This window comes from Somniosus microcephalus, chromosome 16 (assembly GCF_052327205.1).
Source record: "Somniosus microcephalus isolate GS21.2 chromosome 16, FLI_Smic_1.0, whole genome shotgun sequence".
NCBI lineage: Eukaryota > Metazoa > Chordata > Chondrichthyes > Squaliformes > Somniosidae > Somniosus > Somniosus microcephalus.
Genome location: NC_141002.1, coordinates 94,032,977 through 94,056,221, shown reverse-complemented (window position 1 = coordinate 94,056,221; position 23,245 = coordinate 94,032,977). Strand labels below are relative to the sequence as shown.

At 49.5% G+C, this 23,245-nt stretch overlaps 1 protein-coding gene across 1 annotated transcript in view; it reads right to left on the bottom strand.

The window, feature by feature from the left end:
- Positions 1-23,245, bottom strand: part of LOC147106396 (putative tetratricopeptide repeat protein 41) — an 87,448-nt gene that overhangs the window by 62,790 nt on the left and 1,413 nt on the right. Inside the window, exons 2-3 of the mRNA XM_086009463.1 lie at positions 17,197-18,284; positions 5,491-5,695 (exon numbers count right to left, since the gene is read on the bottom strand). Of these exons, the coding sequence (XP_085865589.1) occupies positions 5,491-5,695; positions 17,197-18,007 (1,016 nt within the window). The 5' untranslated portion in view covers positions 18,008-18,284. The remainder of the gene's footprint in view (positions 1-5,490; positions 5,696-17,196; positions 18,285-23,245) is intronic.

Genomic DNA, 23,245 nt, shown 5'->3' with positions numbered 1-23,245 from the left:
GACTGGAAGAATGGCCCCTGAACTGGAGCTAGAGAGCATCAAGGCGCAACTTCTTCGAGCGCTTAAAACCCAAGCACCAGAGGGAAAGGTGGATGAAATAGAGAAGAAGCTGATCCACAGTGTCCCCGGGGAAGAGTTAACGACCAGCCAACTCCTTCACAGGCGGAGTGACAAGACTCCACAAGGGGAACACGAGCTTCAGGCTTCAAAGGGAAGGAATTCGGAGCTTCCAAAAGGGATGGAGATAGCTGAGGTGGCAACACAGCTTTTACAAGGATGCCAAAAGGACGCTGAATTACGTCAAATTGAACAGAAGAATGGGGAAACAGCTACTCCAGTAGAAGGAGTAAATAGCCGGATAACGCAATCCCCGATGGAAGGGAAGGTATTGAACTCACAAATGAGGACAGTAGTGAAGGAATGGCAGACAACCCAGGAAGAGCGTGATGAATATGAATGTATGAGGAAGTCTTTTCAAGAAAGATGTCTAGGGAAGGAACCACAGTCGGCTAACGTCCAGATGGGTAAGGAGGAAGTAGAAGGCCCTCTCGCTGGCCTAACTCAGGACGACCCCGAATATTACCATGACCTGTTGAGTGACACTGAATATTACGAGGATTTGGCCAGTTTGTGAGGAAAACTCCCAAAGTGCTGAAATCAGGATGAAACACTTAAGGTCTAAGGAACATAGAGAGTTGGTGGCGCTACAGCTGGCAGCCGAGAAAGGAGCCCCGAGAGTCTCAAAAAGGCAGAAAAGAAAAAGAAGAGGCAGAAGACAATAACTATCTAAAATATTATCACTTCTACCAGCTCAGGAGGGGACCTACGAAAGGAGCTAAATTAGTTGAAAAGTGGGAAATTATCAAGACAGCCAGTTGGTTATAAAAGTCGGCACTGCCGGTTCAACAGGACGAAAGTTCAAGCTGTTACGTCAAGGAAAAGGCATGGAGGAGTCACACTATCCATGTGAACCGGCTACACCAAAGAGATGTTGTTCGGACCAAGTCAAGATTGGAGACTGAATCTGTGAACTGTTCCCGCAGAGACTGACTTTGTGAACTGTTTCCCACCGAGATTATATCTGTAAAGTGTTTTATATGAAGTTGAAGATATGTATGTTAATGGGACTCTGTAAGTAATAAGCTAAAAAGGGAGGATTGTAGTGTATGTACCCGTCTACTGTTAAGGAAACTATTGTATGTAACCGTTCACCTTTAAGAGAACTACTTTAGGTGTGGCACTACTTGTTTGGCTTCTGTATACTGTAATACCGACAGTGACCACACCAGTATATAAGTGTTGTGGCAGGATTGCTGGGGCAGATTCGCCCTGACCTTCGAATAGTAAAGACCTGTTTGTTTGTTACTCCTGAAGTCTGTGTCGTTATTAACAGTACAACCCACAGACTTTACAGTAACAGAGAAGGTTGATGAGGGCAATGCGGTTGATGTGGTGTACATGGACTTCCAAAAGGCGTTTGATAAAGTGCCACATAATAGGCTTGCCAGCAAAGTTGAAGCCCATAAATAAAAGGGACAGTGGCAGCATGGATACGACATTGGCTAAGTGACAGGAAACAGAGAGTAGTGGTAAATGGTTGTTTATCTGACTGGAGGAAGGTATACAGTGGTGTTCCCCAGGGGTCAGTACTAGGACCACTGCTTTTCTTGATATATACTAATGACTTAGACTTGGGTGTACAGGGCACAATTTCAAAATTTGCAGATGACACAAAGCTTGAATGTATAGTGAACAGCAAGGAGGATAGTGATAGACTTCAAGAAGACATCAACAGGCTGGTGCAATGGGCAGACATATGGCAGATGAAATTTAACGCAGAAAAGTGCGAGGTGATACATTTTGGTAGGAAGAACGAGGAGAGGCAATATAAACTAAAGGGTACAATCCTAAAGGGGGTGCATGAACAGAGAGACCTGGGGTATATGTGCACAAATCATTGAAGGTGGCAGGGCAGGTTGAGAAAGCAGTTAAAAAAACATATGGAATCCTGGGCTTCATAAATAGAGGCATAGACTACAAAATCAAGGAAGTTATGATGAACCTTCATATAACACTGGTTTGGCCTCAACTGGAGTATTGTGTCCAATTCTGTGCACCGCACTTTAGGAAGGATGTGAAGGCCTTAGAGAGGGAGCAGAAAAGATTTATGAGAATGGTTCTAGGGATGAGGGACTTCAGTTACATGGATAGACTGGAGAAGCTGGGGTTGTTCTCCTTAGAGCAGAGAAGGTTGAGAGGAGATTTGATAGAGGTGTTCAAAATCATGAGGGGTCCAGACAGAGTAGATAGAGAGAAACTGTTCCCATTGGCGGAAGGGTCGAGAACCAGAGAAGACAGATTTAAGGTGATTGGCAGAAGAACCAAAGGCAACATCAGGAAAAACTTTTTTATGCAGCGAGTGGTTATGATCTGGAATGCACTGCCTGATTCAATCGTAGTTTTCAAAAGGGAATTGGATAAGTACCTGAAGGAAAAAAAATTGTAGGGCTACGGGGAAAGGGTGAGGGAGTGGGACTAGCTGAAACGCTCTTGCAGAGAGCCGGCACGGGCTCGACGGGCTGAATGGCCTTCTACTGTGCTGTAATCTATGATTCGTTTGAAATAGATTTCTTGGACACTGTAGCAGTGATTATTTTTCATATAAAGGAGCATTTGTTTTAAATGTTCTTGATCTGATCAAAGACAAAATGGGTGGGGTTGGTGTCAGGTGGGAGGTTACAGTATTAAAAATGTGAATCCTGACCCCAACCCGCCTACTTCCGGGTTTAGTCCGGGAGGCGGAACAAGGGGCAGGCAGCCAACCTGCTCCCAGGAGGTGGATTGGCACTTCAAATATTACAATGATGAGGCTGGAGATTTAACTGTGGCTGGCCGGGGATCCTGGGCCTTGGGGTTCCCGGCAGCTGTAGCGAGGCGAGAACAGCCTCGGGGAGCAATCCTTGTGGGCCGGGAGGAGCAGGAGGGCTTCCTCCTGCCTGACCAAGCTCACCCACCATCAGCCTCTCCCCATACAAATCCTCCCTGAGATCGGACCACTCCCACTCCCACCCCCCGCCCCCCACCCGCCCCTCCACCCTGGGTCGGGGCTCGCACCTACCTGGTCCTGCGGCCTATTGTCCAGCGTTCCCCACCCGACTGGAAGCCGGCCTGTCAATCAGACTGAATTTCGAGCGGGGAACCTGCCCACGATGTCACATGCACGATTGTGTGGGGAAACCCAGACTTCCGGGTTCCCGCTCTCTACTACCAACGCCCCCCACCCACCCGGGGACCGGTCAAAAACTCTCAACAGTACCATTTTTTTTTAAGTAGTGTTCCTTCCTGAAAAAAGTAGTGCTCCTTCCCTGTATTTTGCTATATCCATGACTTGTCAGGGCCTGACAATCTACATCCTAAGGTACTTAAGGAAGTGGCCCTAGAAATAGTAGATGCATTGCTGGTCATCTTACAAAATTCTATAGACTCTGGAACAGTTCCCATGGATTGGAGGATAACTAATGTAACCCCACTATTTAAAAAAGGTGGTAGAGAGAAAACGGGGAATTTTAGACCGGTAAGCCTGACATTGGTAGTGGGGAAAATGCTAGTCCATTATAAAAGATGTAATAGCAGAGCACTTGGAAAACAGTGACAGGATCGGACAAAGTCAACATGGATTTACAAAAGGTAAATCATGCTTGACTAATCTACTGGAATTTTTTGAGGATGTAACTGGTAGACTAGATAAGGGAGAACCAGTGGATGTGGTGTATTTGGACTTTCAGAAAGCTTTCGATAAGGTCCCGCATAAGAGATTAGCGTGCAAAGTTAAAGCACATGGGATTGGGGGTAAGGTACTGACTTGGATAGAGAACTGGTTGGCAGACAGGAAGCAAAGAGTTGGAATAAACAGGTCTTTATCTGAGTGGCAGGCAGTGACTAGTGGGTTACCGCAGGGATCGGTGCTAGGAACCCAGCTATTCACTATATATATAAATCATCTAGACGAGGGAACTAGATGTAATATCTCCAAGTTTGCAGACGACACAAAGCTAGGTGGGCGTGTGTGCTGTGAGGAGGATGTAGAGAAACTCCAGTATGATTTGGAAAGGTTGGGTGATTGGGCAGATGCATGGCAAATGCAGTATAATGTGGATAAATGCGAGGTTATCCACTTTGGTGGCAAAAACAGGAAGGCAGATTATTGTCTGAACGGCAAAAAATTGGGAAAAGGGGAAGTGCAACGAGACCTGGGTGTCCTTGTGCACCAGTCGCTGAAGGTAAGCATGCAGGTGCAGCAGGCGGTTAAGAAGGCAAATGGTATGTTGGCCTTCATAGCGAGAGGATTCGAGTACAGGAGCAAGGATGTCTTGCTGCAGTTGTACAGGGCCTTGGTGAGACCACACCTTGAGAATTGTGTGCAGTTTTGGTCGCCTTATCTGAGGAAGGATGTTCTTGCCATGGGGAGAGTGCAGCGAAGATTCACCAGACTGATACCTGGGATGGCAGGAATGACGTATGAGGTGAGATTTGGTCGATTAGGCTTATATTCGCTAGAGTTTAGAAAAATGAGAGGGGATCTCATTGAAACTTATAAAATTCTAACAGGACTAGACAGACTAGATGCAGGAAGGATGTTCCCGATGGCGGGGGAGTCCAGAACCAGGGGTCACAGTCTAAGGATAAGGGGTAAGCCATTTAGGACTGAGATGAGGAGGAATTTCTTCACCCAGAGAGTGGTGAACCTGTAGAATTCTCTGCCAGACAAGGCAGTTGAGGCCAATTCATTAAATATATTCAAGAAGGAGTTAGATATATTTCTTAAGGCTAAAGGGATCAAGGGATATGGGGTGAAAGCAGGGACAGGGTACTAAATTTGGATGATCAGCCATGATCTCATTGAATGGCGGAGCAGGCTCGAGGGGCCGAATGGCCTACTCTTGCTCCTATCTTCTATGTTTCTATGTCAGTTCGATCAAAACACAAGTTACACTCATTCTCCATTCAATTATTTAACAGAAAGTTGAGGAACGATGAATGCAAAGGGTTAACATTTAAATAAACTATGGATATATTTTTAGCCCTCATTTTAAAATCGCCACTCCTCCCCATTTTATATTTTCCATCCAACACATCATTTCCTGGTTGCGAGGATGGAGAGAAATCAATTTGCATTCGTAACTATTGCTTCACACACACGTTCCCCATCAGCCAGTGCTGCAATCTTAGTTGTGATAGAGTTGCATTGCAGGCCAAATTAAATCACTGTTGAGGCAGTATTAGCACCAAGTGTCAATTATTACAAAACAGTGTGGAAAAGTAGTGAGAGAACAAAGAGTAAGAATAAGATGGAACTACAGCAGAGCAAGACTATGAGGGAATTCGGAATTTAAAGCCACAAAGTTCAACAATCTAATGTCATGTTAATTAACATTACAATTGTACAATCCCGGGACAAAATTCAAGCCCTTCCCTTTATATCTACCACACCTTGGCTTCATGGTACTTAAGACACTGGTACGTTTAAAGTCAGTTAATCCACTGTTGGCTTCAATTTCAACATCACGCTGGGGAGAAAGGGCAAATACATCCAGAATTCCAAAAACCTTCTGTGTTTCTGCTGTTTCCACAAAGACTTTGTAATACCTTTGAGCAAATGCTTCCTGATAAGAAAGTTCAAGATAACTTTCGTGATCTGAAAGAGAGAACATTCCTGGCAAGGTTCATTTGGAGCAATGCTATGCAGTTCAATGACAATACTTTCCAATACTTAATATGCACTATTTTCTGTTCAATTAAAGCTGGGACTAACGCATGCTTTATATCTTTAATTATATTATTGCAAAATACACTCTGTAAAGTCAATGTTCTTCTACGTTCACCTTCAGTCTTACAGTAAAACAAGCACAAACACACAAACCAAAATCTCCTTCAAAGGTATTTTTTTATCACCTTAGAGCTGATTTTGTAATGCACTGATTTCCAATCTACACACTGTACTGTTTTAATTCAAGGCACCGCAGCTCTGTTCCTGCTACTTTTGTAGCTCAACAGGGATGAATGGTTTGTCCTTAGCTCCAGACTACAGATATGTCTGGAAGCTAATCTTCTGCCTCACACTATTATTACTACTTAATAATTCTTGAAAATATTCATCTCAAATGTATATCGATGGGCTTTTCATTCTTATCCAAACCAGGGGAGTGGATAATAAGCCTTTTGAGGGTTTTCATTTCTCTCTGCAAATAACAATTTTGTTAGTGTAGTGCATAAACTGTTCCACCCAAAATATGATTTGATGTTCATAGAATCATAGAAATTTACAGCACAGAAGGGGGCCATTCGGCCCACCGTGTCTGCGCCGGCTGAAAAAGAGCTATCCCAGCCCAATCCCACTTTCCAGCTCTTGGTCCGTAGCCCTGTGGGTTACGGCACTTCAGGTGCATATCCAAGTACTTTTTAAATGCGATGAGGGTTTCTGCCTCTACCACCCTTTCAGGCAGTGAGTTCCAGACCCCCCCACCACCCTCTGGGTAAAAGAAGTTCTCCTCAACTCCCCTCTAATCCTTCTACCAATTACTTTAAATCTATGCCCCCTGGTTATTGACCTCTCTGATATGGGAAATTGTCTTGAAGAAACCACCATTCTGGTACCTTAAGAAAATAACATAAATCTGGGCACAATTTTATTATATTTTCATAAAATTACCAATCTGCATGATATTTCTTGCAGTTGCAAATTCAAATATAAAATAAATATTCCTCATTTCTGTTTATACCCACCAAATAAATACATCCAACAGCTCTTAGTGCCAACCTTCTATTTAATGATTATGCAGTTATTGTTACTATCATAATGTAATGGTAATAATGAAATAAAAGGAATGTTTTTTGAGGTTTCAGTACCCTGGGATTTGCCTTGTGGAAAACAAGCAGTATCTCAGGGGAAGTGTAATCTATTTATTATTGCATTATCGCAAATACCTAAATGTTATAAGGCAAGAAACCAATAAAGATCTTCTCAATTGCCTCTTAATGTGTCTTATGGTTTAAAACTGCCGATTAGAGGCACGTTGAAGTAGCCAATTTCTACAGAACTGGCCCTGGTGTGTGGTATGACACTATGCTGTTCATTCCTCTCTAGAGACACCATGAATAGAGGCTGTTCACATTCCATTGTCCCTGCTCACAACACTACTGACAGTAATGGGGGGAAAGTGTCATGGGGCAGAACTTTTTCTTCAAAAGTGTTCCCTGTTTTATTGACTAAAATAATAGATGTCAAACAAAATTCTTGAATTATTAATTCATCTTATTAAAATGTTGTTCAAGGTTTACTTTCCCCTTTTATTTGATAATGTAATCATGGCATGTTGCAGAGTAATTAATCTAACTACTGTAAACCTTCCCACGTCCAATTTCAAACAATATTGCTCTTTATGACACTATGGGGGCGATTTACCCATGGAGGCGGCTTTCGGTTTGGGTGGGTTCCAAACCCGCCTCCACTGATAGGTTTAAGTAATTGCAATTTCCCCCAAATTGGCCAGTTGATTTCAGAGGTGTGGGTTGCCCTTGCTCAATTAGTGTTTTGGGACTGAAACTCGCTTCTGCTGACGTCACATTTCCAGCCTATTTTAAGGATTTCTGTCGATGCTGCAGCACTTACAACATCTTCTGAAAAACCACTGTGTCCAAATCCAAGGCAAGGGCCTCCCCGAGGTTCTCGGATGAAGCACTGCAAATGTTACTTGAGGGGGTGAAAGCTAGCAGGGAGGTGCTCTTCCCCTCATCTGGGAGGAAGAGGCCTCCCAAAGAAAGCAAGGCTGTGTGGGTGCAGCTGGCAAGGGATATAACCTCCAGATCTGTGTGCAGATTGGGTGAATGTATTGATGAAATGCCATCCATGTTGGAAAGCATTAAAATGATTTGATGGCAAAATGTTGGTGTCATGGCATCTGTTCTTTTGCCTTAGGTAGCTCCACATTGCGGGCTCCGCCACACTTGCGTTGTGAGGTTGTTGGCCAGAGTGAAAGGAGGCCAGAGAGTCACGTCCATTGTCTATGATGTCTCAAGATGGAGCCAAGGACATGTGCCAAAGTGGGCAAACTATGCAAATCTGGCCAGGGTAAGTGCATCCCTTGCATCTCGGGCAGCCATGTGCTCTCGTGCTGCCGCTGCTGCTGGTCGAAAGACCGGCGCTCTCTCCTCTTCCTGCTCCTCCTCCAGGTCCTCCTCCTCCTCCTCATCTGAGGCCTGGAACTGAGCCTCTTGCTCATCAGGAAGCTGCAAGCCACGATGCTGTGCCATGTTGTGTACTACACAGCAGACCACAACCATTCTGGAGACCCTGTATATGGTGTATACAGCAGGGCTCCACCTGATCGGTCAAGGCATCAGAAGTGCATCTTCAACAACCCAATGGTTTGCTCGATGATGGACCTGGTCGAAGTGTGGCTGGCGTTGTAGCACTCTTCAGCCTCGTTAGCTGGCCTCCTGATCGGCGTCATTAGCCACTTCTTCAGGAGGTAGCCTTTGTCACCAAGGAGTCATCCGTTAAATTGGTTTGGTGGATTGAAAAGCGGAGGAACACTAGAGTGCCACAGAATGAAAGAGTCATGGCAACTACCACAGAACTTGGCGCAAACATGCAAAAACTCCTTCTTGTGGTTACAAGCTAGCTGTACGTTGAGGGAGTGGAAGCAATTGCAGTTGACAAAGATAGCCGAGTTGTGATGGGGTGCACTAAGGGCCACATGTGTGCAATCTATGACGCCCTGCACCATTGGCATGCCTGCCATATTTGCAAAGCCAACCGCACGTGCGGTTATACTTGCTTGATCCCTTGAGAACTGGATGAAATTGTGGGCCTTTGCGAAAAGGGCATTGGTAACCTGCGTGATGCAACTGTGGGCGGCCGACTGGGAGATGCCGCTGATATCTGCTGATGATCCCTGGAAGGAGCTGGAGGCAAAAAAAATTGAGTGCGGTGGTGACTTTGACAGCCACTGGTTAAGGGGTGTCCACCCGTTCCTCTGGGCACCAGGTCTTGCTGCAGCAGTCCGCAGATTTCTTGGACAAGCTCTCGCGAAAGTCTCAGCCTCCTTTGGCACTGCTGCTCACTCATGTTGAGGTAGCTCATCCTGTCTGTAAACCCTCTGTCGGGGGTATCTCCTGCAGCGAGGTGCCTCGATGCGCTGGTGCCTTCTGCCCTGTGCAGCATCAGGTGGCTGAGCAGGAGGCTGGGGCTCCTGCTGCTGTTGCTGCTGAGCTGCCTGGTTCGGCTGCTGCTGTGGGTGCTCCTCATCCGAATCTGAGGTCCATGGTGAAAGGAAATAAATGGTTCCCATGCTGTTTGCAAGTGGGTCCGTTGGGGAAGCGCTCAATCCAGGGATCATCAGCAGACATCAGCAGCATCTCCCAGTCGGCTGCCCAGTTGCATCACGCAGGTTACCGATGCCCTTTTCGAAAAGGCGCACAATTACATCCAGTTCTCAAGGGATCAAGCAAGTATAACCATGCGTGCGGTTGGCTTTGCAAATATGGCAGGCTTGCCAATGGTGCAGGGTGTCATAGACTGCACACATTGGCCCTTAGGGCACCCCATCACAACTCAGCTATCTTTGTCAACCGCAAGGGCTTACACTCCCTCAACGTACAGCTGGTGTGTAACCACAAGAAGGAGTTTTTGCATGTTTGCGCCAAGTTCTGTGTTAGTTGCCATGACTCTTTCATCCTGCGGCACTGTAGTGTTCCTCCGCTTTTCAATCCAGCAAACCAACTTAACGGATGGCTCCTTGGTGACAAGGGCTACCCCCTGAAGAAGTGGCTAATGACACCGATCAGGAGGCCAGCTAACGAGGCTGAAGAGCGCTACAACGCCAGCCACACTTCAATCAGGTCCATCATCGAGCAAACCATTGGGTTGTTGAAGATGCGTTTCCGATGCCTTGACCGATCAGGTGAAGCCCTGCAGTATACACCATACAGGGTCTCCAGAATGGTCGTGGTCTGCTGTGCACTGCACAACATGGCACAGCGTCGTAGCTTGCAGCTTCCTGATGAGCAAGTGGCTCAGTTCCAGGCCTCCTCAGATGAGGATGAGGAGGCTGAGGAGGAGGAGGAGGAGGCGGACTGAGCGCCGGTCTATCGACCAGCAGCAGCAGCACGCGAGCACATGGCTGCCGTGATGCAAGGAATGAACTTATCCTGGCCAGATTTACATAGGTTGCTCATGTTGGCACATGTCCTTGGCTGCATCTTAAGGCATCATAGACAATGGACATGACTCTCTGGCCTCCTTTCACTCTGGCCACCAACCTGACAACGCAAGTGTGGCGGAGCCCGCAACGTGGAGCTGCCTAAGGCGAAAGAACAGATGCCATAATGCCAACATTTTGCCATCAAATTATTTTAATGTTTTCCAAAAGGGATGGCATTTCATCAATACACATAAACATTCACCCAATCTGCACACAGATCTAGAGATGATATCCCTTGCCAGCTGGACCCACAGCCTTGCTTTCTTTGGGAGGCCTCTTCCTCCCAGATGAGGGGAAGAGCATCTCCCTGCTCGCTCTCACCCCCTCAACCAACATTTGCAGCGCTTCATCCGAGAACCTCGGCGAGGCCCTTGCCTTGGAATTGGACACAGTGGTTTCTCAAAAGATGTTGCAGGTGGTGCAGCATTGACAGAAATCCAGTGGAATGATCCAAGGCAGCAAGTGGCCCTTAAATGAGGCTGGAAAAGTGACGTCAGCAGAGGCGAGTTTCAGTCCCAAAACACTAATTGACCAAGGGCAACCCACACCTCTGAAATCAACTGGCCAATCAGGGGAAAATCACAATTTTTTCAAACCTATCAGTGGAGGAGGGGTTTCGAACCCACCCAAACCGAAACCCGCCTCCAACCCACCTCCGGTGGAAAAATCGCCCCCTTGGGTTCGGACTTGTGGCTATTCCCTGTATTGCCTCCAGTGGTGAATGTCTCCCTTGTTTTTCCAGAGACGAGACCTGGATATAGTACTCGAGGTGCAGTTGACCAGAGCACTGCACAGTTTGATTATGACTTCCTCTGATTTGTACTCCACTGTTTGGGCTACATATAGTTCAACATTCTATTATTGGCTTCACATTTATCTTACCATGTTAAGACCATGCAAGGAAAACGTTAAGATATTTATTGTAATAGTTCTTAAACTTACCTAAATTAACTTTTCACTTGCCAAAAAGTTATTCCCCGTTACTGTCAGTAGTGTTGTGAGCAGAGACAATGGAATGTGAACAGCCTCCTCTGCTCATGGTGTCCCTAGTCAGGAATTCATATATTTTTTTAATTCATTCATGGGATGTGGGCGTCGCTGGCAAGGCCAGCATTTATTGCCCATCCCTATTGTCCATGGTGTCGTACCACACACCAGGGCCAGTTCTGCAGAAACTGGCTATTTCAATGTGCCTCTAATCGGCAGTTTTAAACTAAAATGAGTGCTATCTGAAAAATGCATAAAACTGACCTTTGAGGTAGTCAATTCGCTAATTAGATGGTTGGAGAATTGGATAGCAGGGCGCAAAGTATCAGACGCAGGAAGAAAGCAGTGAAACGATGACCAGGGGATGAAGGGAGAAAAAGATTGAAATTACTTGCAAACAGAAACTCACAATAGCTGGAAAGTTACTACTGCTCAGCAGCTAAGGAACTGAATGTACTCCTGATCCTTTCTTAGTGGGAGTATTAAAAAAAATGCCACCATAACATACAAGGTAACACTTTGAGTACACAGGGGTGTGAAACAGAAAGTGGAATAAAATCTGGATACGGTTGCATTTTAAAAATTAATTCACGGGATGTGAGCATCATTGGCGAGGCCAGCATTTATTGCCCATCCCTAATTGCCCTCGAGAAGGTGGTGGTAAGCTGGCATTTCAGGGGGCAGTTAAGAGTCAACCACATTGCTGTGGGTCTGGAGTCACATAAAGGCCAGACCGGGTAAGGGCAGCAGATTTCCTTCCCTAAAGGACATTAGTGAACCAGGGTTTTTACGACAATCCGGTGGTTTTCATGGTCACCATTTCTGATACTAGCTCTTTTAATTCCAGATTTATTTCATTAACTGAATTTAAATTCCCCAGCTGCTGTGGTGGGATTTGAATTCACGTCTCCGGATCATTAGTCCAGGCCTCTGGATTACTCATCCAGTAACATACCACAATGCTACTGTACCCCATTTTCGATATTCTTTCAGTGTATTGACTGAAGAATAGCTGCCAATCCTTGTCCTGTTGTGTCGGTACCTTTCTACCTAGACACAATTTAGGACTCAGAACTCAGAGATTCAAACATGAAGTGCTTTATTGGAAGGAAAGGAAGTTCTGGAAAGTTCTGAACAAAGAGAGCTAAAACTTAACAGAGAACACCCAACCATTTATCTCCTGTGACAGCTGATATACCTATCAATTCGTCCAATAAAAAGCGACGAGTTAGGAACGTAACTAAAGGTTTTTATTGACTAAATAACAGAGCCCACCCTCGTGGGTGATCGGGTCCAACAAGGAGGAATACCAGCCAGTCGACTACCTTTATACCTGGGCAGGTAGGTGGAGCCATGGGCGGAGTCGGAGGTGGTCAGCCCAGGTATAACAGCGCGACAAGAGGCGACCTCGTATCGTGATACAACAGTGATAACGGTGATAACAATACAACAGTGATAACTATAGTGTAACGATAAAAGTGGTTTACCACATTCACCCCTTGTTTAGATTTGAGTCCGGCGGGGTGAAGTGTACTACCAGTTCTGGTATGTCAGTCTGTCCGGAGGCCTCGTAAGCCTCTCCGATCGTCGCAGCGGCGGTGCTGCATTATCCGGTGTTAGTGCTGGTGTCTGCGTGGTCGGCGAAGGCTCGTGGGGTTCCGGCATGCCGTCTACCTGGGCTGGAATTGGGGGGGTGGTGGGGGGGGGTAAAGGTGGTGTCTCCGGAGTGCCCGAGGGTGCGAGGTCTCGTAAGGAGACAGTGTCCTCCCGCCCGTCTGGGTAAGCCACGTAGGCGTACTGGGGGTTGGCGTGCAGGAGGTTCACCCTCTCGACCAGGGGGTCTGTTTTATGGGCCCTCACGTGCTTTCGCAGCAAGACGGGCCCCGGAGAGGTCAGCCAGGTTGGTAGAGTGGTTCCCGTAGTCGACTTCCTGGGGAAAACAAACATTCGTTCATGGGGGGTGGCGTTAACGGCAGTGCAAAGTAGTGACCGGATGGAGTGCAGCGCTGTCGGGAGGACTTCCTGCCAGCGGGAGGTTGGGAGGCCCTTAGACTTTAAGGCTAAGAGGACGGCCTTCCATACCGTCGCGTTCTCTCTTTCCACCTGGCCGTTCCCTCGGGGGTTGTAGCTGGTGGTCCTACTTGCTGCAATACCTCTCGCTAGTAGGAACTGACGGAGTTCCTCGCTCATGAAAGAGGAGCCCCGGTCACTATGTATATAGTTTGGGAACCCGAACAAGGCGAAGAGGTCGTTCAGGCATTTAATGACCGTGGTACTGGTCATGTCTGGGCAGGGGAAGGCAAAGGGGAAACGGGAGTACTCATCAACAATGTTGAGGAAGTACACGTTACGGTCAGAGGACGGGAGGGGCCCCTTAAAGTCGATGCTCAGGCGCTCGAAGGGGCGGGTGGCCTTGATCAGGCTTGCTCTGTCCGGCCTAAAGAAGTGCGGTTTGCACTCGGCACAGGTCTGGCAGTTCCTGGTTATGGTCCTGACCTCCTCGATGGAGTAGGGCAGGTTGCGGGCCTTAATGAAGTGGTAAAGTCTGGTGACCCCGGGGTGGCAGAGGTCGTTGTGGAGGGTCTGAAGTCTATCACTTTGCGCGCTGGCGCATGTAATTCGTGACAGAGCATCGGGGGGTTCGTTCAGCTTACCTGGCCGGTACAAGATATCATAATCGTAGGTGGAGAGCTCGATTCTCCACCTCAAGATCTTGTCATTCTTGATTTTGCCCCTCAGCTTGTTATTAAACATAAAAGCGACCGAACGTTGGTCGGTAAGGAGGGTAAATCGTTTGCCTGCCAGGTAGTGCCTCCAGCGTCGTACCGCCTCCACAATCGCCTGGGCCTCCTTCTCGACCGACGAGTGTCGGATCTCAGGGCCCTGTAGGGTCCTTGAGAAGAAGGCCACCGGTCTCCCCTCCTGGTTAAGGGTGGCGGCTAGGGCGAAGTCGGATGCATCGCTCTCGACTTGGAAGGGGATGGACTCATCCACTGCGTGCATAGTGGCCTTGGCAATGTCTCCCTTAATGAGGGAGAAGGCTGCGCACGCTTCCTCCGTAAGGGGGAAGGATGTGGACTTCATGAGGGGTCTGGCTTTGTCCGCATAATTGGGCACCCATTGGGCATAGTAGGCGAAGAGCCCCAGGGTTCTCTTAAGTGTCTTAGGGCAGTGGGGGAGGGGTAGCTCCATGAGGGGGCGCATTCTTTCGGGGTCGGGGCCGATGAGTCCGTTCTCTACTACACAGCCAAGGATGGCAAGGCGCGAGGTGTTAAACACACATTTCTCCTTATTGTAGGTGAGGTTCAGCCGTTGGGCTGTACGGAGGAATTTCTCCAGATTCACGTCGTGGTCCTGCCGGTCGCGGCCGCAGATGGTGACGTTATCTAGGTAGGGGAATGTGGCCTGCAGTCCGTCCTGGTCAACCATCCGGTCCATCTCCCTTTGGAAGACCGAGACCCCGTTGGTGACACCGAAGGGGACCCGAAGGAAGTGGTATAGGCGCCCATTCGCCTCAAAGGCGGTGTACTGGCGGTCCTCGGGGTGGATAGGGAGTTGGTGGTAGGCCGACTTAAGGTCGATGGTCGAGAATACGCGGTATTGTGCAATCTGATTGACCATGTCAGATATGTGGGGAAGGGGGTATGCGTCCAGCTGGGTGTATCTGTTTATGGTCTGGCTGTAGTCGATGACCAGGCGATTTTTATCGCCGGTCTTAACGACCACGACCTGGGCACGCCAGGGGCTGTTACTCCCCTCGATGATGCCCTCCTTCAGGAGACGCTGCACCTCAGAGCTAATGAAAGCTCTGTCCCCAGCGCTGTACCGCCTGCTCTTGGTAGCGACGGGTTTGCAGTCGGGGGTGAGGTTAGCGAACAGGGAAGGTGGCGGCACCTTGAGGGTGGATAGGCTGCAGGTGTTACGCGGTGGGCGGTTTAACCTTCGCTGGTTGTCGACTGTGAGTGGGGGGAGGGGTCCACCGTATGCTAGGGTTACACTTTGGAGGTGGGATTGGAAGTCCAGCCCTAGTAGGACGGCAGCGCAGAGCTGGGGGAGGACGAGGAGTTTAAAGTTTTTATACTCTGTACCCTTAACCGACAAGGTCACAGCACAGTAGCCGCTAATGTCCGTGGCGTGGGACCTCGATGCCATCGAGATTCGGTTGCGCGTTGGCAGGACAGGGAGGGAGTAGTGGCTCACCGTGTCTGGGTGGATGAAGCTCTCCGTGCTTCCGCTGTCGAACAGGCAGGTCGTGGCGTGGTCGTTTACTTTGATGTCCATCATCGACTTGGACAGGTGGTGTGGGCGGGCTTGATCCAGAGTGACGGAGGCTAGCGTGTAGGTAAGCGAGTCGTTGTCGTCTGCGGGCGAGGCGGTCGTCGGGTCCGGGGGCCCGGTGGCAGTCGGGCGTGGTGGGTAAAATGGCGTCTCCCACGAGGTAGGACAAAATGGCGGAGAAGATGGCTGCCCCCATAACTCACATGAGGCACTATTGGGGTCGGTTGCCTTGATCAAAGATGGCCGCCCCATGACTCACGTGTGGGGATACTGGCCTCAGTTGCCGTGAAAGAAGATGGCCGCCCCCACAGTTCGCATGAGGCACTGCTGGCCTCTGAAGATTCGCTCCTGCAGGCCTTAGAGAAGTGGCCTTTCTTCCTGCAGGTTGCGCAGGTAGAGTTCCTGGCTGGGCAGCGCGACCTCGGGTGCTTCTCCTGGCCGCAAAAGAAGCAGCCGGCGGCCCGATCGCGGGTGCCCGATGTCGGAGCCGGTACCGGGGGTGGCGGGCCCGGTCGGGTCCGGGACGCCGACGCTGAGGTAGGTCCCGGGGGCGGCGCTGCGAAGGGTATTGCGGTAGGGGTCGGGCCCGAGTCCCAGGGTCGCGAGCAGTACCTGGAAAACGCCTCCTGGTCCTGATGGGCCACCTCCAGGGAGAGAGCGAGGGCTTCAGCTTTGTCCAGGTCGAGGTCTTTAGCTTCAAGCAGTCTTTGCCGTGAGTAGTCGGACCGTAGGCCTTTCACAAAGGCATCGCGGATATTATCTTCCGTATTTTCAACAGCCGTCACCGCTTTAAAGTCACAGTTCCTGCCGAGTGCTCTTAGCGCCCGTAAAAATTCAGCTACAGACTCTCCTGGCTGTTGCGGGCGGGATCTTAGGAGGTGCCTGGTGTACATGTAATTTACCGGGCTGCGGTACTGCTGTTTCAGTAGGTTGATAGCGGCCTCGTACGTAGTCGTGTCCTGGATGAGTGCGTATACTCTCGGGCTCGCTTGGGCGTTCAGAAGTCTTAGTTTGGATCTCTGCGGGGCGCCGGATTCTTCCAGGTAGGATTCGAAGCAGTCCAGCCAGTGTTTGAAGTTGAGGGCTGCGTTTGCTGCCTGTGGGTTTAGATCCAGGTACGGTGGTTTGAGGGCTTGCAGCCAAGCCGGCTGGTGTGGCTGTGCTTCTGGGAGGGCTTCTGGCTGGCCAGTAGTAGACATCTTTAAAATTTAGTCAATAAAATTGATATACCTATCAATTCGTCCAATAAAAAGCGACGAGTTAGGAACGTAACTAAAGGTTTTTATTGACTAAATAACAGAGCCCACCCTCGTGGGTGATCGGGTCCAACAAGGAGGAATACCAGCCAGTCGACTACCTTTATACCTGGGCAGGTAGGTGGAGCCATGGGCGGAGTCGGAGGTGGTCAGCCCAGGTATAACAGCGCGACAAGAGGCGACCTCGTATCGTGATACAACAGTGATAACGGTGATAACAATACAACAGTGATAACTATAGTGTAACGATAAAAGTGGTTTACCACAACAGCGCCACCACAGGTGGGAGGAGAACACACAATACATAACATGTCCTTCAGGAAGAAGTTGTTTCAGTAACACCAGTACCCAATTGTGTTAACAGCTGAGCCAAGAATAGAACTGTACTTGGCCCTCTTACATGATAAACTTACCTGTGTGCAAAGGAACTAAATCCATGGGATATAACTTGTTAATGACATCACTCCAGTCTTTCAAGACTGCTTCTCCTAATTCTTCTATTGTCCTAAAAATGTTGACGGGTAATCCTTTACTGACTATCTTTTCCTTCAGCTCCCTTATCCTCCGTTCCTCGTCATGATCTCTACTGTTATATTTACGCTCTACCAGCCCCCTTTCATTCTGCGGGACATTCAGAAGTATATCATCAGCATACCGAGAATCTCGGAAATAAAAGAAGCTGAACCCAGAGTCATTTAGTAAAGCTGCTTCGATTATCTCCAGCTCCAACAGACTGCAGGTTTGGTAATCTTCGTGCAGTATCCAAGAATAACCATTTTGTGCTGCGATATATATATTCCTTTCTACCTTGGATAAACCTTGCATATCCGACTCCCTCGTCAGAAGGCACTCTGCATCCGGTGGGCAATACTCACCATATTTCTGACCTAACATGCAGAGGAAGAAAGGTGAGCATTTGGTGATGAAGTCTAGTGTAAACTTCAGCTGGTGGGAATCTGTGTTCTGCTGACGATGTCCTTCGTGTGGTGTCCACTGCATATCTAATACTTTAAAGCAGCTTCTTCTGGTATTACAGAGTTTACTTAGAAGAGGAAAAATGTCATTTTCCAAATAGTTTCTTTCCTCTTGAAAATCCTCAAATGTTGAACAGAGAAGTACCTCAATGGGTGGTCTATAGATGGAATCGGGGTGGCGTGTAAGCGAGTCCCTTCCCTCTGTCTCAGAGTTCCTCGGTTTTTTTAAACATTCATTCACTGTACGCATTGTTGAAAATGTTAAAATAATTTCTCAAGTTTATTATTTTAATATAGAGATTGAGCACTGCATTCAGTTCCCTTCTTTGTTCTTAGGATTCTAGCGACTTTTCCCTTAAAGTTGTAGAAAGTACAAATGGAATTATATACAGCCATCTTATTTATGTATGCATTTTCACCAACTTTCCATTGGAGACGTGAAACAAGTACGGTTCTTTGAATGGGCTCAGCATTCCTTGCACACTAATTTGGGTTCCATGTTGCTGGTGACTTCAGCTTCTTCACAGCTATTAAAATAGAATAACATAAATAAAGTACTTTATAAAAGGACAGTTGGAAGCCATATAATTAATAAGAACATAAGAAATAGGCCATTTGGCCCTTCAAGCCTGCTCCACCATTCCATAAAATCATGGCTGCTCTTCTACCTCAACTCTACTTTCCCGCACTAACCCCATATCCCTTCATTCCCTTAGTTTCCAAAAATCTATCGACCTCAGTCTTGAATATACTCATCGACTCAGCATCCACAGCACTTTAGGGTAGAGGATGCTAAAGATTCACATCCCTCTGAGTGAAGAAATTTCTCCTCATCTCAGTTCTAAATGGCCGACCCCTTATCCTGAGACTGTGCCCCCTAATTCTAGACTCTCCAGCCAGGGGAAACAGCCTCTGAACATTTCAGCAAACCCCACGCGTTCAACCCCCCCACAGCCCCCTCAGCACCATGAGAAAATAATGTCATATACTAACACAAGGTAGGTACAAAGGTGAAAACGAATGTACACGATAAAGTTGATTTGGAGTGCTAAATGGAAATGTCAGTTGAGTTGCCTTTCATTCCAGAAGTGGCTGTCATAGCGAGATTTAAGTAATAAAAAAAGGGCTCGGTTTGGGCAGGTTGGAGGCGGGATCAGGTCGGGAATCCTATTTTTAACACTTTGGGCTGGATTTTGCCAGCCCTGTGGAGGCGGGTTTGGAGGCGGGACTGCCGGGAAAATGGCAGAATCTGGGGGCGGGTGCCCATCCCGCCCCCAACCCGCCTCCGTGCCATCTTGCCAGGAGGCGCGTAGCCGACCCGCACCGAGCCCTGCCTCCTCGAGGCGGGAAGGGAATTAATGCCAATTAACTGCCTGTTAACAGGTAGTTAACGGGCAGTTTTTTGGCTAATCCCTATTTTCAGCCCTGAAGTGTGGGCTTCCCGACGGCTCCGGACCTCGCCAGGGTCAGCGAGGCAGGCCGTGGGTCTGCGGGGGTCGGAGAGGCCGAGATGTCTGGTGTGCAGGTGAGTAATGGGTGCAAGTGTGCAGAGGCAAGTGTGTGAGGTGTGTGTAAAGTGTTTTAATAAGTTTTACTTACCTCTACTTTCTCCTGCAGGCTTCCTCCCTTCAGGTCTCGGGGGTCCCTCAGCTCACCGGCACAGAAAGCAGAATGGCCGCTGAACTGTCAAAAGCTGCAGCATTCTGCTTTCTGGTCAGGAAGGCTTTCTAATTGAGTCTTGAGTAAAGACACAACTTAGAAAACAGATTGTCAGTGATTGACAGCTTCACCGAGCTGTCAAACGATGACATTCCATCTGTCAAAAGCTCTTGACAGATGAAATGGCACTCGCTGACGTCACCTGTAACTGGCTTTCCCTTAATTGGCCTGCTGAGCCGCTGGGCGGGCTTAACAAGGTCAATCAAGGGAAAATAGCGTGGGCTGGCCACAAGTCGATGGAGGCGGGACTAAATCCCAACAAGTGGGAGTCCCACCTCCAAAAGCTCCCCATTGACAAAATCCAGCCCTTTAACTGCCCCCATGCTCCAAACCCACCCTTCTTTTTATGGGAAAATTCCGGCCAAAGAATTCCTTCTCGTCAGTCTAGGCTGGATTCAGACATAGGTCTGACACATTGCTTGATTTCATTCTGGGAAATGAGGTTGAACAAAGAACTGATGTGAGAGTAGGAGAACAACTGGGAAATAGTAAACACAACACACTTAAGTCTAGAAATTCGATAAGGCCCGAAAAAGGGCGGTGCCACCGCAAGGTGAGATTTGCTCGCGCCCGTAAATAGATCGCAGGCAGCGCCGGTATTTTGGTGCTTCCTGCTGATTAGCATTGTTATGGCATTCAGCCCAGCGCCGAACGCCCAGCAAGGATTTTGGGGAAGGGGCTGGAGGTCGGGGCCAGCATCAGGGGGAGGATGGGGCCCGGATCGGCGGGGAGGGGGGGCCTAGAGGTCGGGGCCAGGATCTGGGGGGCCTGGAGGTCGGGGAGATCAGAGAAGGCCTGGCGGTCAGAGTCAGGAGTGAGGTCAGAGATGATATCGGGCTGGATTTTCAAGTAGGAGGCGGGTAGGAGGCGGGACTACAGCTTTTGGGGGTTTGTCCCGCCTCCATCGAGTTCTAGCCAACGCACGTGATTTAGATTTGGTTGACCTTGTTGAGCCCGCCCAGCGGGCTCAGCAGGCCAATTAAGGGCCACCCGGTAACAGGTGACGTCATAGATTGATATTTCATCTGTCAAGACCTTTTGACAGATGAAATATCAGCGTTTAACAGCTGTTTGAAGCTGTCAAACACTGACAATCTGTACTCCAGGTTAATTCCTTCCTCTCAGGATGATTTCGAGATCTCCCCGGAACAGAAAGCAGAGGCTGTAGATTTTGACAGCTGGCGGCCATTCTGCTTTCTGTGCCGGTGAGATGAGGGACTCCCGAGACCTGAAGGAAGGAAGGCTGTAAAGGTAAGTAAAGATAGTAGAACTTCTTTAAACACTTTACACACACCAAACACACTTACCTCTGCACTCATGCACCCATCACTCACCTGAACACCGGACATCTCGAATTCTCCAAGCCCTTCATCCCGAAGGCCCGCCTCGCTAACTTGGCGTGGTTTGGAGCCGTCGGGAATCCCACGTTTCAACAATGAAAATAGGGATTAGGCTAAAAACTACCTGTTACCAGGCAGTTAATTGGCACTAATCCCCTTCCCGCCTCGGGGAGGCGGGTCCCAGTGCGGGACGGGTACCCACCTCCTTTGAAACTGGCATGGAGGCGGGATGGGGTCAGGACCCCCAATTTCGGGATTTTAAACCCCCACACGCCTCCAATCCCGACTCCACGGCCCAATGAAAATCAAGCCCGATAATGGTAAGTACTTACCTATTTTAAATTCGGCGCTGTTTAGCGTTTGTTTTCCTGGAGGCAGTCAGCGCTGGCTTCCTCAGACATGAGCCAAATTTGTAAGAGATAGCAGAAGCAAGCGTTAGGCCCCTTACTTGAATATGCTAATGGCCTAACGCCTGCTTCAGACAGAGGTAAACAACGCCGTTTTTTTGCCGTCACCAATATGGCGGTCCGGCGTGAGCAGGCAGAAGCAAGGTGGACGCCATTTTCTCCACAAAACCAGCCTTAACAGCCAGCGCATAGGTGCCGAATTTCAGGCCCTTAGTCTCAATGTGAAAATCGAAAAGGAAAAAAGCAAAGTTCAGTGAAATAAGCAATGTAGCCCAAATTAACTAGGCAGACAATTTAGCAAACAGGACAATGGTTCAGCAATGGGATATCTTCAAATATGAGATAGGTAAAGTACAAAATAGATATATTCTAATATGGCAAAAAGGGAGTGCTGGGGGAGAGAGAGAGAGTAGAGAGACTGGGGGGAGAGAGAGGAGAGAGACTGGGGAGAGAGAGAGAGACTGGGGGAGAGAGAGAGAGAGACTGGGGGAGAGAGAGAGAGGTTGTGTTTCATGCACAAAGTAAAACTAAACTGAAACTTAAAATGGAGGCCCATGATGGGGTTAGCCGTATGAAAGAAAACCATGAGAAATATGGAAAGTATAGTGGGGAAGTGGAAAGGGAGAATAGTAGGGCTAAAAGGCAATAGGAAAAAAGACTAGCAGGCAATACAAAATGAAATAGTAATTGCTTTTATAAGCATACTAGCTGAAGTGCCCGGCGGTGCCGAGGCTTTTTCGAGGGCATGTTGTTGTTGGAAGAGAGAGAGAGAGCGACTGGGGGGAAGAGAGAGAGCGACTGGGGGGAGAGAGAGAGCGACTGGGGAGAAGAGAGAGCGATTGGGGGGAAGAGAGGTAGGGGAGGGGGGGAGGGGGAGGGGAGGGGAGGGGGAGGAGGGGAGGGCGGGGGAGGGGGGAAGGGAGGGCGGGGGGGGAGGGAGGAGGGCGGGGGGGTAGGAGGGGGGGGAGGGGGAGAGAGGAGGGGGGGAAGAAGGGGCGGGGCGAGGGAGGGGAGGAGGGAGGAGGAGAGAGGAGGAGGGGGGGAGGGGAGGGGAAGGGGGAGAGTCCACGAGCCCCCTGATCCCCGTCCCCCCAAACTCCCGAGCCCCCTGATCCCCACCCCCCGAACTCCAGAGGTTGGCCCCCCCGAGACTCGCACCCCCACCCCCACCCCCGAGGCTCGCCCACCACCCACCCCCCCACCCCCGAGGCTCGCCCACCACCCACCCACCCCCGAGGCTCGCCCCCCCCCACCAACCAAGCACCGAACTCCGGAGGCGCGATCTTCCGAGCACCGGCCTCCCGAGCTGGCTTCAACATTGCGGCTGTGCGAGACGGCCGGAGGGCCCGGTTGCCAGGGTAACCGTGACGCTGACCATGCCCCGCCCCCCCCCGGCCGAGCCAGAGAGACGCCGCATCTCAGCTGCTCCTGCTGCGCGCGCGGCCCTCCCCCGAGGGTCGCGGCCCCCCCCCCCCCGAGGGTCGCGGCCCCCCCCCCCCCGAGGTGAAGACCGCCGATTGCGGCTGTGCAAGACGGCCGGCGGGCCCGGTTGCCAGGGTAACGCTTGACGCTCAGCAAGCCCCGCCCCCCCCGGCCGAGCCAGAGAGAGACGCCGCGTCTCAGCTCCTGCTGCACGCGCACCCTAGCGGCGCTGGGCTGAGGCTCGGCCCTCCAGCCTGCGAGTGGGGCCGGGAGGTGCCTAGCTCGGGCGTGGGTGCGGAGGAGACGCCGAGGCTTCTAGGCCTACCTGGAAAAACGGGGAAAGGTAGGAAAATTAATGAGATTAGATAAGTTAATTACTTTCTAAATCATTTTTTTTTAAAACAATATGGCCTAGAAATTGGGTTCTGGCGTAGGCAGGGCTTTAGCGCCGGAAGTTAGTGCCGGCGCTAAGTCCCCCTGCGCGCGCCAAAAATTCAGTAGTGCCGCGCCCAAACGGCTGCCGGCGCTACTGAAGGGTCTTTGCGGCGGTACATCGGCGCTAACTGCCGTTTCGCGCCGCAATTCCGGCGCTGCGGCACC